We start from the raw sequence: 18,657 nt of genomic DNA, 5'->3' as shown, positions 1-18,657 counted from the left end.
AGTATAAAACTGATAAAATAAAGGTAGCATAAGCAGCTAAATAATTTTAGACCAAAAACGGGCAACAGCGACTGTATTGTCTGCAGCTTTAAACAGTTCTTCCTCTGTGCATGAAGCAGGCAATGTGGACAAGCATACAGTTGCTGAGTTGTTTGTTCTTCTAGACAGTGCCATTTTGCCAGGTTGTCTTTTGTTCTGCCCCTGGAGAAAGACCCTCATAGGGGAGCATACAGTTGGAATTGCCTGATTTTGCTGCCCACAGGGATATTCTTGCTGTTGCAGGGAGAACATTTAGAAGAGTGGTGGTTCTTATAAAACTTTTCATTGATTTAAGTCTTATGTTAAAGAAGCTTGATTTAAAGCGTATGTTAAAGAAGTTATGCCCAAGTATATATCTACTTTGTCAACTGAGGTAATACCTGTACTTTGAATTAATATTTTACTCTCATTGTTTCACTATTTTAAATCTATCAGACTGCTCGAAATAAAAATTACCGTATATACAGCGTTTTATGTTTTACTCTTACTGTTTGACTTTCGATTATTGTAACATGTATTATTAATATGATATTTCTTTGACTTGCTGCTCTGAAAGTCCCTAGAGAACAACTGTCGATGGGTGGTCATATAAATCAAAGTTGAAAACAGGGCAGGGGGAGTATGGTTATTAATAATTTACTGGTTAGATTTAAATCTGCTTAAATCAAAAGAAAAATCAATTGAAGAATAAAAGAGTGCACTTTCCCAAATTAGTGGGCTTTGGTTCAAGACTGTCCTATTAGTGGATAAAGAATCATTATGTATGCTAAGAATGTTTTAAAATGCTTACCTTCTGGTTTAATAAGGCACTTGCTAGTTTTTGTACTTCTGAACTCAGTAGTGAAGTTCCTCTGATGACTTTACTAAGAGCCGCTAGAGACTGATGAATGCTCTGAACTAAGCGAATTGCGTTGAACTGTTCCAGAATAATGAATGAAAGGATTGGAGACCCTTGGCGCTCAGAAGGAGGAGACACTTTCTGATGAATTAGGTTGGAATTCTAAAGAGAATAAAACTCAAGTTATTTGCTTACTCTACTAATAGAAGATGGCATATTTACAACCAAGCATGTTTTCTTAGAAACATCGCAGAACTACAAGCTAATGCCAGAATTACTGGGATACAGTTTTAGGAACATTCATAGTATGGCTTCAGCTGAAAAAGATTGTTTCCCAGGTTTGATGTCAGCTGCATAACTGCAGTGAAAGCATTGCAGATGTTAGGAAGGAAGACACAGCTATTTGCATAAAGATCCACACCAGAAAACAGCTTAAGGAGAAAAAAAATTGTAATCTCATAATGTTATTGAGCATTCTGAGCATACTTTATATATTTATGTATAAGTCTAGAAATTTTAGTTTAAAAAATCAACCCCCAAAAACCTGGGTCAACTTATCCGTGTCAATACGAGTACTGTACTTCGCTCTTATCACAAAGGGAATCATCCCTCCTTCTCTGAGTAGACTGGTGAAAGGCCATCCCAGGAGAACCTAAAAGAAGCTCTGGCTCCTTCTACTTTAAAATTTGAAGTATTTTGAACAGTTTCTTCTTCTCTGTATATGTTTTTGTACAGATATGATACTGATCCACACTGAGCCTTTTGCTTCTTATATTGGCATAAAACTCAGAATACAAGCATTTTCACACAGAAAAAAGAACATGAGAATTAGTAAAGGTCCAGAATAAACAACCATTCACACCACAAAACTCCACCTCTCTGGTTATGGAAGTTCCATGGGCTTAATTTTAGGAAAAATAGGAGAGGGCAGATGAATGCTAGTTACTCCATGTCTATCTTCTAACTCCTACCTTCCTAACTGCTACTTTAGTATGCATGTTCAACTGATTGAAACCTATTTGTAAGGCACAAATGTGTTTCCAGCAGATTATTACATGATTTGTTATTGTCTTTCTCATGTTTAAGTGAGGTTTCCAAGTAATTTACACTCAGTATTGAATAAAAAAGCTAAATCATGCTATATCATTTAAATTCTAAGAGGAAGGCAGGTATTACTTATGTAAGAACAAGCTCTGATTTTAACTAGAAAGTGATTATACATATTTTATTTTGTGTTTGGATTTAATTAAAGTGATTTAATTTGTAGAACTATTTTATATTTCTTATTTTAAGGAAACAAAATGACAAATGGGCATGTCAAATCATTTCACAGTGGTCTAATTTGGGCTATATGCATATGAGTGTATTAAATTGAATTTTATAAGCTTAAGCCAAGTGAATGGCTTGTTTAGAATTTTAATTCAATAAGCAGAACAAAATTACCACATTTACTGTCAGTTGCAGCAAATGACAACAGTTTCCCCATCTGTCATTTTTCAACCAAAAATTGTTTCATAAAATGGCCTGACTGCAGCAACTGATTTAGGTGGCTTTTCATGACCCACATTTATCACTCTCCTGAGAGGGAGCATTGTCAAAAGAGAAAGAGTAAATAAGAAAACTGTCAGAATTTATGTTGTCGTTTGCAAATCATCCTACCTTCAGCCTGAATTCATCCTAAATTTGGACTGTTATGTTCTTTAGCACTAAGCCATGCCAATCTTAGTTACATTTACAAGTAGAAAAATGTATTGTGTGATGGCTCCAAGTTTCATAATGAATTCATTTAGATAATATAAAAATTAATCAAAGGAAATAATGGTGAAGGTAAAGAGCAGATCAGTTCAATTAGCACAATCTTACTTCTAGTGCTAAAAACTGATATGCATAAATAGGAACTGTCCTGTCACAGCCAAATGCTGCCATACTTTTACATCCACATTTAGTTTTTTGTATATCCTGTTAATGAACTGTATTTCAAAGGCAGGGCAAATCACTTTATAACGAGTCTTTAACTATCTGCAAGTTACAATAGGAGTTAGAGGCTTATAACTCAAGATGACCATATTTGTCCAACAACTTTGGGCACTTGTGAGTATGTATTTATTTATGTACATTTTCATAGAAGTTCTTTGCTTATAGCTTGGGACAGAGATAGGTAGCTAAAAGGTTTCTAGTCCTATCCTGTATCTAGCACACTTTTTTGAAACAATGTAGCACCATTATACTATGTAACACGATGTTTACATAGATGTCATTCCTAATTGTTTCTATCATAAAAACATGGAAAAAAGTTATTAAACTGCAGAAACTTTGTTTTTGTGGGACATCCTGCAGCACATTTTGTTTTTCAATGAATATCTCAACCAATACAAAATAGTTTGTAGCAGTCGCAATAACAAAATTTGTGGAGTATAAAAACTACTTTCAATGTACACACTGCATAATTAAACAGGAAACAATTTTTGCAAACCAGGAACTGATTTTTTTTCAAATTTTGTTACATAGTGTTATCTATCACCATGAAGTGCTCCAATAATACTAATTAAATTACTGAACTTCAAAACAGAAGGCTCTTTATGGATCAGGTCAACTATACATTGGGAGCTTCAGATACAATGACAAGAATGGTCACCTTTCAGGCAAAGCTGATGAGCTCAAAACTTATTTCCCTTTTTTGTAATCAAAATACCACCAACATTTATCTTCTCAAGCAGATTGATCAGGCCAAAAGAGGAATTTTCTGACTTCTAACTTTCTTTCCCCATACAGGGCGCCGATGAACTTTATGGTGGTCATTGAGGTCAAGTGAGACTTCTCAACCTTTAGCTGAAGGCCGAGACTGCCGAGGAGGACCAGCGTTGTCCGTATTTACGACCTCAGGACGGTGGGAGACTGTGATACCAGTAATCAGTCATCCAGATATGGAAACACCCGGATCTTTTGCTTCCAGAAGTAGGCCGTTGTACAGGAGTTGATTATAAATTGTATGATTTTAACTGTATTTGTGTTTAGATTGGCTGCAGTAATGCTGGAGCGGCCTAAGTCAGAGGAGTCCTCCATGTGCGTTGCCATGGAGACCGATGCAGGAGAGAGGGAAGTGGGAGGAGCTTAGAGAGGAGAATTTGAAAAAACGACAGTTAAAAATCAGTTAGGGTTTAGGTTTAGAGGAGTGAGCAGTCAGGAGTTAGGTTCAGAGGAGTAAGGAGATAGGAGTTGGGAGAGAAGGAAAGGTGGCGGAGTGACTTGTGAAGCAAAACTTTGAGGCTTTGAAAAGCTGGGTTTGGCTATTGGAAGTTTCTCAGGCTAGTGCAGCCAAATGGTGAAACATAGCTGGTATTCTTTTAGTCTAAGGAGAGGCTAAAGAATAGTTTACTTAGTATTTGATCTAGGGAGGATCAACTAAGGGAAACATCCCTGTATGGAAACTTTGTCTGAAACAAGTGCTCTACGTCAGAAAGATACTGTGTTACTTGAAAGAATGAACTGTTAAAGTTATAAGTATTATTCCAAGTGCAACAAGGAAAAGTTACATCTTGCAACCACATGCTGTGTACTTAATAAAATTGTTAACTTTAATTGAAGATTGCCTCAGCTCCGTCTATTCTGAGTACAAAGTGCCATTTCTCACAATATTACAACTTACCTCACATGGTGGCAGAAACGTAGGGAAAAGTAACCAAATAAATCTACATTCTTCTCTCCAGTCACGCTACAGTATATACAGTGTAATTACTACTAAGTTATTACTTTCTTAATAAAGGAGGAGGTGCAATTGAAAGCCCCCCTTCTAACTTGATGGTAAATTTGGTTCCTAATCGGCAACCTCCATTGCAAATCGGCTAAGTCTTTTTAAAATTGGGAACTGGGGTAAAATCTTCTGAATACTGGTTCCTTTCAAACTGGTGGCAACAATAAATCATCCCTCAGCTCCCCTGCTTCTTTTCAGCCGTGACCACCAACATGCATTTGTAAAAGTCCTTGCTGCGGTAACGAGACTGAAAGGAAGGTCACTGAACTTGTAAGTCTGGCCGTTGACCCAAAAGGGCAGGAAACGCCTGTGACTTCAACGGATTGACAGATGAAAGTAGGTATCCCGAAGATTAATTTAACAAATTGTTTAATTAAACAAATTAAACAAATTAAACAATTTTATATTATTATTGCTGCAAAAAAAGCTCAAGTCATTATTTGTCAATGGTTCAGGATATAAAAATATTTTTATAAATAAGTTTGCAGTATATGGCCTTCCTTATGTCATCATTCCTCTTCTTATTGATTGTCTTACCTGATTAAGTTTCTTCCATAAATTGAGAACTGGAGAAAGTTCATTGGACCAGATTTCTCTGTCAAATTTGCAGCCAGCTGTTACAGACCTGCTTAATATCCGAAGCTGTGAAATTACCTGTATGATGAAAAAATGATATGAACGTGTATGACGATTGAAGACAATTGTCTAGTAGAGTTACACAGACCAAACACACATTTCCCAGGAAGAGACCCCTCTCCTTCAAAATAACACAAAGCTTTGTGTGGGTTCAGGGCTGGAGCAGTTTCTGTACCTGTTTGGAATACAGGAATCATACATATATATTGAATCACAAGCACAAATGAGTTATCATTGTTAGGAAGCCAATCCTCCTGTTATGGGGAAGGAAAAATATAGATAGTAAGAACATTTATCATTATTAAACCATGATAATGAGATTTATTTAGGGGGTCTGAGCATAGATGGAGGAACAGAGCCTTCCACATTCTATCTCCATTGTGGACTTAATAGCATAAACAAGTGAACCTTCATGAGTTCCTTCTAGCATGGGACATTAAAGTCAAATCCATTTAGGATTTACGATCTTGGTAGAACACAAAGATCAAAATTTATCTAAATATTTATTTATGTTTTTATAAACATCATAAAATAGATGTAAATATCTAATTTTAATGAAAACATCTGTCATTGTATTGTTCTGCTCTCTTCTATTCTGCTGTTCTTTCATTCAGATATGTTATTTATCAAGAATACTGGATTTATAAACTATACTATCTATACTATAACTAAGTTCTTTTCAGCCGTGACCACCAACATGCATTTGTAAAAGTCCTTGGTGCGGTAACGAGTAGTTTTTACCAGGAAATAAAACAATTTTAAATCCAAGCAAAATAAAACCAAATCATGTTTATTTTCTGCCTACGTGATATTTAGGGTAGCTATTTCATCTATTAAGGTTTTTGACAGATTGTAATTCCTGTTTTGCTTGGTCGCGCATATGTTTTGTAATAAACACATATTAATCTTCCTACAGGGCAGAACTATTTAGTTGTTAAGCGCTCAGAATTATACACTTGAAGTCCACTTGTTTCTCCAATTTTGATTGATTCTTTAATCTTGAAAAATGTGTGATGATGCAGTGTTTCATTTTCTTTGCCGGATAAATTACTTGCTGTTGTTTGGTTCAGCAAAAGCAAATTAATATAATTTATCAGTGTTGCTAGAACATGAAACCTCACTAGTTGGTAGTAAGTAAAAGTATTATTTTTAACTTTTATAATTGCTACTATCGATTAATTTTCTAAACATTGTGGAAAATAAATTAGAGCTTTCGAAAAAACATTATCCCCTTGAAAAGAAAGTGGGGAAAAGAACTCTAATATTTCCTTTAATAAATTGCATATAAAAGATTTTGAATTTTAACGGAAACATATCACTTTAACATAGTGGAAATGGTTTGCTCCCTCACAAGTTAAGAAGAAGAAAAATCTAATTCTAATTTAGAACACTGGTTATGGCTAAAGGATAATAAGTAGCATTAACATCCCAATCCTGTGCTTGTCTATTCACATATATATTCTGGTTAATTCAATGGAACTTATTCACTTGCAAATGGTTTCATGGCTGGTGTTGAAGACAAAATATTGGAGACATTTTCTCTTTAAAGTTCTCTAGCCTAAACAAATTACAAGGCAATAAATATAGCATCTTATATACAATCTATTACAAATATTCAAATAGCCTTTATTAGTTAGAAACACTTTTCAGCCAGTAGATTGAGATAGTAAAATCCATTTCAACTACAAAGGATAAAATGATAGTGTGCAAACACTGATGTTTCAGATGTATTAGAAACCATCATGCCTTAAAAAAAAGAAATAGTCTATTTCACATACACACTGGTGAAGTAATACTTCAAGAAAGTACATTTTTGGAAACGTGACTGCCTATATAAATATATACACCCACCCATGTTTGTTTCCTTCTTGATCTCCTTTTCTTCTTTTCCCTTTAAAAATGCATTTTTTAAAACTCATGATATCATAATATCATATCATCATAATATACAATGACTTTCAAAACACTCTAGAAAATTAATCATATATTTGTGTTTTCCAAAGACCTGGATTTGAGTCATGAGAACCCACTTAAAATAAAATAATCTTCTGGTTCTAAATCTTTCAAGGCTTAACTTTAATGTGTACATTTTTTTCCATTAATGCAACATACAATATCCAAATGATTCAAATTGTTGCAATAAATCCATCCAGGGTTTCCCAACTTTTATCAATCATAAAATGTGCCACAACTAACGACACTGAGTAAATCATAAGAGCTATGATTTTTTTTATAACTCTAAAGATATAACTCTAAATATAGCATTTTTTAACTGTAAAGGAGCAATAAGCAACCACCAGACAAAAATGTCTGAGAAGGGACCTGTTGCATTTTGGTGATAATTCTGCCCCAAATTCTAATTTTAGGGCACTCAACCCCATATAAAAACAAAAATACACAGCATCCCAAATGCCTATTCAAGATAGGATGGCTGGTCTGTCAACTAGATGTGAACATGATACCTTGATTTATTATTTATGAGAAGGGCAGAATATAAATACTGTAAATAAATAAATAAATGGCAAACATTCAATGCCATTTAAACATATAACATATATAGACAGACACAGAGGCATTTAACATCTAGCTTTCCAGCTTCATGAGGGTATGCTCGATTCTGGCCACAGGGGAAACAGCTGCTTCAATGTTCACATGTGACACCGACTCCCTTGATGGACTACTTCCTCATTCTTCTGCTCGCTGCTAAAAAGGTTTTATGCTGTCATAAATTAGTTAAATTAGCCTCCCCACATAAAGTGGTACCTAAATTTCCTACTTGACAGATGCAACTGTCTTTCGGGCTGCATAGGTTAGCAAGCTAGACTATTAATGGTCGGGAGCTTACTCCAACCCAGGCTGGTTTCGAACTCATGACCTCTCGGTCAGTAGTGATTTAATGCAGCTGGCTACTAACTAGCTGTGCCACAGCCCGGCCCATTATTATGTCTTCTCTTTGCTTTGAGAAAACTTAGAGTGGAGGGAAGATAACCAAAATCTCCACCCACATATGAACCTCTTCCATCATTCTAGCACCAAAACTAATTTTCAGTGTGCTTTTCACAAATCAAATATATAACCTTTTAAAATGAAATAAAATAATAAAAAGTCATTATTGTACCTACGTATCTTTTGAGTTAATGAAGAACCTTGAGATAATGTTAAGCCTAAAGAGCAAGATATAAATAGATTTTATAATTTCACAAAGTTATCTTTTGCTATTTTCCCCACTGACAATCAAGCTTTAAATGTCAATTCTTCAGCTTTATTCAACACTGGTTTCTCTTCACCTTTTATAAATCACATGTATAGCCATGCTACTTGAACTTCAAATTGAAAAGAGGGGTCAATGAACACAGACTCAAAAGGGGTGAAGGTTCTCAAGATTTGGCTCACCTTTTTCACAAGTGATGAGAGCCAATCCAATAACAATTCAGTCAAAGCTAGAAGTTTGCTTCAAATTGTCCTCTTAATATCAATGCACTACAATTTTTTAATTCTTAATACATTGTTTGAAGATAAATTATTGTATTGTCTTATTTTATCTTGTCCAAAAAAATCTACAGTCTATGACAAATGACCACATTTTTGAGGGGGATTAGACAAATCAAAGGGGTTAATAATTATTTCAAGAACTTTTTCATGTTGACTCACTGGTTTGTAATATTATTACTGATGCAATGAGTTAATTGGCTTAGACTGTAGTATAATCTTTCACTAGACAAGACCATGTTTTTGTGAAGTTTTCCCTGAACATTATACCATAGTTTGCTTTTTACTTTTTGACAAGCCTGTCTTAGGTTATAAATGTAATAGGATGAACTGAAATAGAAAGAGTAGCTTTGTTAGTATAAACTTTTTTTATTAATGCAATTCTCCCAAAAGGAATAGTTTGAGTGAAGATCAAGTTTTAGCCTCTCTTTGATCCACTTCATGATTGGATTGTAATTCCGAGGCATTAGCTTCTTAAGATTCTTCATGAGTATAGTCCCTAGATAGTTAGAACTCAAAAAGCTGTGAGGATTACTGCCATTATTTTAGCATCTCTAAAGAAGTATTGAGAAAAGAACATTTTATTACTCATTGTAATTTCAAATCTGCATAGATTTTTAAAATTCAGGTATACTGACCTCCAAATTAACAAAGTTTAAAACACATTATCTGCAAAGGTCAAATAACATGTCATTTGATTTATTTTTGTTATTAAATTTAGGACCACTTATGATTTTGTTATCGCTGATTAGTCTGTCTAGTGGTTCTATAACGATTGCAAATAATGAAGGGATAACAGACATCAGTTCCTAAATTTGACAGTGCTAAATCCATCTTTTAAGACCTGTATACAGATTAGCAATTTCAGAGATTAAATCTTGGCTAAATGTTACTTTGTTTAATAGGTCACCATAAATAAGGCCATTTCAAAAGATCTAACTCCTTCAACGCATTGAAAGAGGCTCATTGTACATTATAATAGTTGTTATGTGCCTTCAAGTTGATTCTACCTTATAATGATCCTAGCATAGACTTCTCTTAGATAAATTTGTTCAGAGGACTTTAGCTACTTCAAGGCTGCTTCGCACCCTGAATGACAAAAAACTAGGAAGTAAAGAGCAGGCAGCGCCAATAAGTGGGGATTTCTTGTTGTGTTTTGGGGAGGGGGAAGGAACGGACTGTCATCCCAGCATCCTTGGTTGCCTGAGCCTGGGGGAGAAAATTGCTGTGGAGACATGATCCTGGATCCTGAATTAGGATCTTGGATGGCATTTCTCACTATATCAACACTGCAGGAATCAGACCTTTCCCAGTGTTTTTTTAGTCTGAGGTCAAGCCGCACTACACGGCTTACCCTGGGTTCATTGCATTAGTCTGTGTGCATTGTGTGGATGCACAAGACTAATGCAATTCCCACGCTAAAATATATGGCAGTGTAGCTTCAGCCATAGTTAAGCACCAGTCCTCACCTGGGCACTATGGAGAGTAGTTTCCAGAGACTAGGGTGCTGAAAAATGACTTCTCTAAGGTTATAAATAGGGGTTTGGGTCTGAAACTCTGGGAATATACACAAAGAAACTTCTCCCAGTCATTAAAAACATAATTTCATAGAGATGGGGGTATGTTATGAGACCTGTGAACGGGATAGCTCCCTATTAGTTCTAAATGGCTTAAGATTTGCAAGAAAAGAAATCCAATGTTTTTCCTTAAAGGGGAAAAAACGTCAAACAAGGCAACAGCCCATTTTTAGGCAGAATAAAATTGTAGTTTATGATTCAAGTTCATGAAACCTAAAGAACAACGAAATGCTTCAAGAACATTTATATGAGGGGAAAAAAATCTGAATATGATATTCAGAAGATAAATTGACACAAATTGCCAAATTAGATCTAGATTTAATTAAATCTTTGGAGGTGTTGTGCACATTTTTTAAAAATGCAAACAGTTTCAGCTCAGGGGATTGACAATTAATGGATCAGTGCTAGCATGTAGAAAAAAAATATATAAACTCTCTTGTGGTCCTAACAAAAACCACACATCTGAAACTAGATTTGCATTAAGAAGAGGTCCGCACTCTTGGAGGTTTTGTTTTCACCTTTGTCTTAAGCTTAGAGAGTGTGATGTGCCTAGGTCAACCAGTGGGGGTCATTTGCATGGTTGAGTAGGGATTCAAACATCAGTCTCTAGAGCCACAGTCCATAACTCAAAGCAGAACACCACATTGATTTAATATTACTGAGATAGAAATAAGAAAAAACCATCTATTTAAACATGTCTACTAGTAGTTTTCTATGAATATAGCTTTTGAATGAATTGAGTATATAGAAAAATATTATATCTGAGGACAAATAACAAAGCTGAGTGTTCAGATTTCCTTTGCAGACATTTATAAACATAAAAATCTATAGATTTGTTTATTTTCCCTATAAAATTAACCAATGCAACTTTTTTCAATCTTTTTACCTATCACTATGAAAATAACAACACAAGCACTCTACTGCCATCTATCAGATGTAGTTACTGTATAAAATATATCAGAAATGCTATTTCCTCTATTTATATTACTTTGCTTGCAATGACATTATGGTTACCGTATTTATTTTAATAAATAACTTACATGTAGTTTTTTTTAACAACTATATCGTCCCCTAAAGTGTGCAGAGGAGAATGATTTGTATATAAATATTGTTTCCTAGAAATAACAATATTTTGATAGGCATATTTCCCAGACTTCATGCTGGGGATTGCATTCATACTAAAATTGCCTTTTTGCAATTTGATGTGTATAAAGAAGTATGACTCACAGTTAGAAAAAAATACTAGATACTTATTGAAAGATAATTTTAATGTTCAAATAAGCATTTAATTCTGCTGCATTTTAAAGCTTTGAACGCAAATATATTTGCAAATCTTAAAAAGTAAAATAAAATTGGAGTTCTTCCAGTAAAAGTGTAGTGAAATAGTGCTTGAGATGCAGATATATGACAACCCCTGTAGCTGTGGAGGATCTCCCAGGACTTTGTGTGGATGTGAAAACCACAGGTAATAGTGAACCTTGTTGACAATCCCCAAATTAAGGCCTGTAGGCTGGAACTCCAAGGTCATTCACCTCCCCGCACCCTAAACCTTAGATTTAGAGTTCTTCCACACAGCTATATAACCCAGAATATCAAGGCAGGTAATCCACAATATCTGCTTTGAACTCAATTATCTGAGGCCCTTTTCACACAGCTGTGCAAAATCCACATATAACTGGATTATATGGCAGTGTGGATTCAGATAACCCAGTTCAGAGCAGATATTGTGGATTATCAGCCTTGATATTCTGGGTTACATGGCTGTGTGGAAGGGCCCTTAGAGTTGCCCTAACTCTGAAATGACTTGAATGCACACAACAACAATCCTAATTAACTTTACTATCTCATCAGCTAAAAGCAGGGGCACACTTCCCACTGCTCTGTTTATGTTAGTTAAAATTGGTTTCCATTTTAAATATTGTATTTTTCTTTCATATTTTTGCACTACAAATAAGATATGTGCAGTGTGCATAGGAATTTGTTCATGTTTTTTTCAATCTACAGTCCAGCCTCCCCACAACAGTTTGAACCAGCCCTTACCTTAAAAGGTTTGGGGACCCCTGCTATAGAGTCATACTGATGAGTCTAAAAAATACCACAGAGGATACCTCCTTAGTCATCTCTAGGTCTTCCTGTGAGACTAAATGGCCATACTTCCAGCAGTAACATATCACAAAATTGTCTGGAGGATCAAGAAAATGCCTAGAGAGGCATATTTTGTCAGACACATGCAAATGAAACCATAGCTGCCAGTCCTGAGGATACAGGGTCATACTATATAAAAATTATCTGCAATAGCCACTCGATTTTTTAAACAAGTAGGATTTCTTCATCCACGCAGCTTAACTAGTTTGTCTGGTATGTTAGTTAGAGGTGCTAATAACAATTTATAATTACAACTAACATATACACCCAGCATTGCCCGGGTCTCGGAGGAGCTGCTGCTCCCATTTCATCCCTCCTTTCTCTTTGTTCCCTCCCTCTCTCCAAAGATTTCTCCATTCCTTTCTCTTTCTTGCCTCTTTTTCCTTTCTTCGCACTCCCTTCTCATTCCCATTCTCCCTTCTCCAGCTCTGAGAAGGCCTACCTCACAATATTTTCATGGCAACAGGACTCTCTTTGTGGCTTTTTCGTTCTTTCTCCCTTCCTCTCATATACATGTCGCATTTCCACCCAATGACATCACAGAGGGCCACTTCTCCTAACAACAGCCAATCCAGTGACATCACAGAGGGCTTGAACTCGAAGTAGCCTTTGAGGTACAGACTGGCATACATACTTTGACTTTTATATAGAGAGACATTGTCTTAGGGTGAGGTGAGAATCATACGGCCATCTAAATATTGATAGCCTCCAACTTTCTCCAACATTGAATACATTGGGTAGGGAAGCTTCAGGTTGCAGTCCAACAACATCAAGAAAACCATATGATTCCCACCCCTTTTAGAAGGACAGTGAACATTATGACAGCACATTTCTAAAATATGCATTCTCGTCTTGCGCGTGTCCAAACTATAATTTATGGCAGTGATTTGCAAGATGAGGTTTTTACTAAGTATCAAAAGTAAAATGTGCAGGCTTTATACTATGTCAAGGAACTGCATCAGCATATTTTTCAAGGGAATTAGGTCTTAAAAGCTTGAATACAAATCACAGGAGACATGCTAGCTTATGCAATTTTAACTTAAGCAAACTAAGAGCAAACCTCTCTGTCACAGTAAAAAAAACAAAAACCTTCCATTCATTCTTCCATATTGTGAATATGAATATAATCAACTTTCAAAGTTATGTGCCACTTGTTCCTTTGAAGAGGACATGTGCAATATTTTATTAGCAATACAATCAGCCAGTCTTTATTTGTATGTAACCGTAAGTTATTTCAAAGAATCACCCTCACCTAGCCCAACACAAAAATACAGTAAATCATACAAATAACAGCACATTATACAAACCGCAGTATACAAATAACCCGAAACAACACATTTATTTCCACTGTTCCAATTCCAAAAAAAGAGAAAGATTCAGTGTGCATCCTACCTCATCACCTACCTAACAAGCATGGCTCACATTCAAGGCCCCTAAACATTCCATTTCTAAGTATATAAATTAATAACTGGAAAATATTGCAGTCAATATCCTAGGGAAAAATATGCATCTACCTTGCAGTTGGGGCATATGTCCATTTTAGAAAGCATTTTTGCTCTAATAGAATTCTACATTCATATGCATGTGTCTTTTTGAAGGACCATGTCCTCCTGTACTTAAGCTTTAAGATCTACAGGGTAGGTACTTCAATGTGTCACATCACATTTATAGTGGGAACATGGAAGAAGGCCTTCTCTGTGGTTGATCTCACAAGCCTAGAGTGGCTCTTTCTTTCTTGCCTTTTCTTCAGCAAGCCTTTGGAAACTGATTTATAACTATTCACTCAAGAATGAATGAAGGAAGATAATGGGATTTTCATATATAGAAGTATTATTATGTTTATTTATACCCCGCTTTTTCTCTCCACTAGGAGATTCCAAGTAGCTCCAATTCCCATTGCGTAGCCCTAGATCTGGGTGGATGGAAGTTGAGGGACTGCCCCTAACTGGTCAGATGGATTTTTTTCCCCTGGGGTTCAACTTTCAGTGGAACTTCTAGCAGAACCTCCAGGAAAAGTCAGCCATAGAATCATACTGGAGATCTAATATTTCTGTAAGCATTGCTAGGTCCTCCAGAGCAATTATATGGTATTCAGTTCTTTGTGTTTAAATGAAACCATATTCAATGACCCTATAATATGTGGACCTACTATATCATTGCCTTGTTTATAAATTATGTAGTCAATCTTCAGTGCTTATTTTTATTGTTTCATATCCTTCTAAAAGAAACAAATGTTCTATAAGGAGTTAAACGTAAAGTAAAAATCCTGTTTAATGGAACTCATAAGGAACTGGTGCACATATCCATCTCCAATGTGTAGCATTTGGGATATTCGATGTTCAAGCACAGATAAAAAGCTAACAGATCCCAGCCTTCCATCTGTCTGATGAAAAAAAATGCTCACTACTAAAAGAGGACTGTCTTCCTAATAGGAATACATTAAGTAATTGACTTTATACACTGCAGTCCAATCACTGAAGTAAGACTTTGAATATTATGCCTCCAATTCACTTAGTTCACAATTACTGTGTATTAATTATCTATCACAGACAGGGTTTAAGTAACTAATGCATGACAAAGCTTTGTTTTGGGAAAAATCAGTTCAGCACAATTAAGGTCTGGGCTGAGAAACTACAGCTAGAATCCTGTTAGTTAGTTCCAACTAGAGTAAGCTCATTTAATCAATTGTTGAATGGTCTGCCAACACACAGGTAAATCCCACTGATTCAATTAATCTTGTTTAGTCAGAAGTAACAACAGCATTTATGCCACTATCTTGTAGCTGTTTTTTCTACTTGGATTCCCAAGGTTAGTGTCACAAACAAGTTTATTAAATGTATTTTTTGAAAAATCGCATCATTAAATATTTAATACATATTACATAATAACTGATATCTTTCAATTTAATAAGATTCTATACAGGCCTTCACTAATGCTATGAATAGCAAAATCTTCCACCAATTATCAGAACTGCATGTTGGTCACTTATTGAGATATTGTCCTATTTTATAAAACCTGTAAATGTGGAAATGTTAGCCATGCAGAGTGAAGCCAATTTCAGAGAGGAGACTGAACACACATGCAGAATTTGTTACTTTCCTAGTAGAACAAGCTATGTGTTGCGCATCCATAGGAAGACACAAATAGAATGAAATACAGGCATTTGGCCTTCTGGGTGCAAATCAGTGGCAGCCCAAGTGGCAGCCCAAGACATCAGGTCTACTAACTATTGTACCTTTAATAAACTGACCTCCTACATGAACTTAATTGTCTAGTTCCCTCATAGGTGCTCTTGCAGGTCCTTGTCTTCTCCTGATTTCTTTACTGCAATCTCTATTCTAGTTCATGACTGAGATAAGGTATGGGAAATCTTGAACTATTTCAATGTCTTTATTCTTTTATTTAAAGTTATACAACTAATCAGTGTTAATTTCTTCTTAATGATCATCCTTGACTTTCTTCGTCAGTTGAAGTATTTACTATTTTCTGTTATAATAACCAGTTACTTAATTATTTCTACTTGATTGGCATAGTATCCCTGTATCCAGAGATGAGTGTTTTAGTAGGGTAATAAGCAAAATATACACAATTTTAGAAACTTTCTGTGACCTCGGTGCACCAGCCCTCGATTTCAGCTAGACTGGAGTATGCACTCATACTAGACTGAGCACTATCAATTATTTACATGCCTGTCAGAATAGATACAGAAGGGATTAGTTGTTGTTGTTTATTCATTCAGTTGCTTCTGACTCTTCGTGACCTCATGGATCAGCCCATGCGTCTGCAGTAAGCTTTTCATCTAGAAATAAAAGATCTATCACTACCTTCACCTTTTCTCCCTCTATTTGCCAGTTATCAATCAGTTTGGTTGCCAGAATCTTGTTTTTTTCATGTTTAACTGCAATCCAGCTTTTGCACTTTCTTCTTTCACCTTGATTAGAAGGCTCCTCAGCTCCTCCTCGCTTTCGGCCATCAAAGTGGTATCATTTATATATATATAAGGTTCTTAATGTTTATTCCAGCATTTTTAACCCCAGCCTTGCATTCGTCAAGCCCTGCACATCGATGTGTTCTGCATACAAGTTGAATAGGTTGGGTGAGAGTATACAACCCTGCCATATGCCTTTCCCAATCTTGAACCAGTCTGTTGTTCCATGGTCAGTTCTTACTGTTGCTACTTGGTCATTATACAGATTCCTCAGGAGACAGACAAGATCATTTGGTATCCCCATACTACCAAGAATTTGCCAAAACTGATTATGATCCACACAGTCAAAGGCTTTAGAATACTCAATAAAACAGTAATAGATGTTTTTCTAAAACTCCCTGCCTTTTTCCATTATCCAGCGGATACTGGCAATTTGATCTCTTGTTCCTTCGCCTTTTCTAAAGCCAGCTTGTACATCTGGCAACTCTCTCTCCATGTATTGCTGGAATCTTCCTTGCAGGATCTTGAGCATTACCTTACTGGCATGAGAAAAAAGTGCCACTGTACGAAAGTTTGAGCAGTCTTTAGCATTTCCTTTTTTTGGTATGGGGATATAAGTTGATTTTTTCAAGTCTGATGGCCATTCTCGTGCTTCCCATATTTGCTGGCATATGGCATGCATCACCTTGACAACAACATCATTCAAGATTTTAAACAATTCAGCTGGGATCCTGTTGTCTCCTGCTGCTTTGTTATGTGAATTCTTACAGGAGCCTGGCACTGCAAGGAACAACCTGATATCTGCAAACCCTGTTAGAGAACAAGCATCATTCCCACAGAATCAAAATCTCAGTTCAGGACACTAGTATGTCCAATCTGGTTTGTTAGAATGGTACCATTTGCCTCAAATAGTTGATGTTTCTTTCTCCAATTTTCATGTGCTTTCCTCTAGGTGTAATTATGCTTTATGTATTATGTTTGCTTTTTGTGTAGAAAATTTATTTTGTCCCAAATAATGTTTTCTTCACAGAAAGTCCTTGTGTCTTTTCGCACAAAACAAATTTCCCCCAAACAAGAAATACGAACAGTACGCAAAAACTGTTCAGGAATCTTTGTGGTCTTACAGAGTGGAAGAAGAATTACTGAAATTAATTATTTTTTCTATACTTGGATAAAAATTATGCTTAAGGCAAATCTAATTTGTGTAACATACGCGGATTCATACAAAAACATTGTTTTTTTTATGTAGAAAACTTTCTGGCCCTTGTCAGGTTTTTTGCACTGGAAATGCATGTATCTTTTTACACAAACACACTTTTCTGAAGCAAGATGTGTGAACGATGCTCAAAAACTGTGCAAAAGCTCTGGTAGTATCTCAGAGAGGAAACAAAATTACTAAAATTAATTGGCAAGAACTAAATAAGCAAATATCATCCTAACATAAACACATATGGAAGACTAAAAATTGAGAAGTCCACATTACGATTGCCATTGTTATCAACACAGTTCTTTCATACACCAATTAACATGAACTCTATATGACAGTAATGGAAAAGGAGGCAACATAATTAGGTTTATAAATCAACTTGCTGCTATGGCTTCTCAGTATCTTATAAAAGACAGCCAAATAAAAGACAAGCAGAATCTTTCTTGCATTAATACAATCAGTATAGGCACCACAACACAGGCTCATCTCAACAATTCTAATATTCATAGACAGGATCATGTTTCACTCATATGATCCCTGCCTGCTGTGTCTTCTAATGAATTGTTTTGGTTTTTGTCTTTTTCAGCTCTAACTAAAATGAAATTATCTGGAACCATGCAGTTAAAAAAAAAAATCTCACCAGTACAATGAATCCTGGAAGACTTTTTTCCAAGTAATAAAATGAGTATTAGTAAACAGATCAAATAACACATCAGGAAAAAAAGAGAAAGCAGTAAATCTTACTTGAGAACTGATCATCCGTTGAGAGGAACGTGCAATGTTAGCAGGTAGGCCAAAGAAATCAGGTTTATCATCTTCTGGAAGACTTTCAATAACATGACGGTAATCCTAAAAAAAAAGAAATATAACATTGACTATAATGCAAAAGCCTGAGTTATTATGGTTCAATGAAAAGTGGGTATGCATGTGAATACTATACTTTGGAAACACATTTCAATTTAGATCTGATCTCTTAATTTATAGTAATAGCAAAGTGATTTCTGAATAATTAAATATTTGTGAACCTTGTTCTAAGACATGGTTACT

General features: G+C 35.5%; 1 protein-coding gene across 2 annotated transcripts in view; it reads right to left on the bottom strand.

The window, feature by feature from the left end:
• DYNC2H1 (dynein cytoplasmic 2 heavy chain 1) overlaps positions 1 to 18,657 on the bottom strand; it is a 166,915-nt gene that overhangs the window by 15,798 nt on the left and 132,460 nt on the right. For both annotated transcript variants that reach the window (XM_067466535.1, XM_067466536.1), the window contains exons 83-85: positions 18,355 to 18,459; positions 5,166 to 5,282; positions 830 to 1,039 (exon numbers count right to left, since the gene is read on the bottom strand). In XM_067466535.1, the coding sequence (XP_067322636.1) occupies positions 830 to 1,039; positions 5,166 to 5,282; positions 18,355 to 18,459 (432 nt within the window). The remainder of the gene's footprint in view (positions 1 to 829; positions 1,040 to 5,165; positions 5,283 to 18,354; positions 18,460 to 18,657) is intronic.

This window comes from Anolis sagrei, chromosome 3 (genome assembly GCF_037176765.1).
Source record: "Anolis sagrei isolate rAnoSag1 chromosome 3, rAnoSag1.mat, whole genome shotgun sequence".
Classification (NCBI taxonomy): Eukaryota; Metazoa; Chordata; class Lepidosauria; order Squamata; family Dactyloidae; genus Anolis; species Anolis sagrei.
This window is presented reverse-complemented; position numbering and strand designations above follow the sequence as displayed.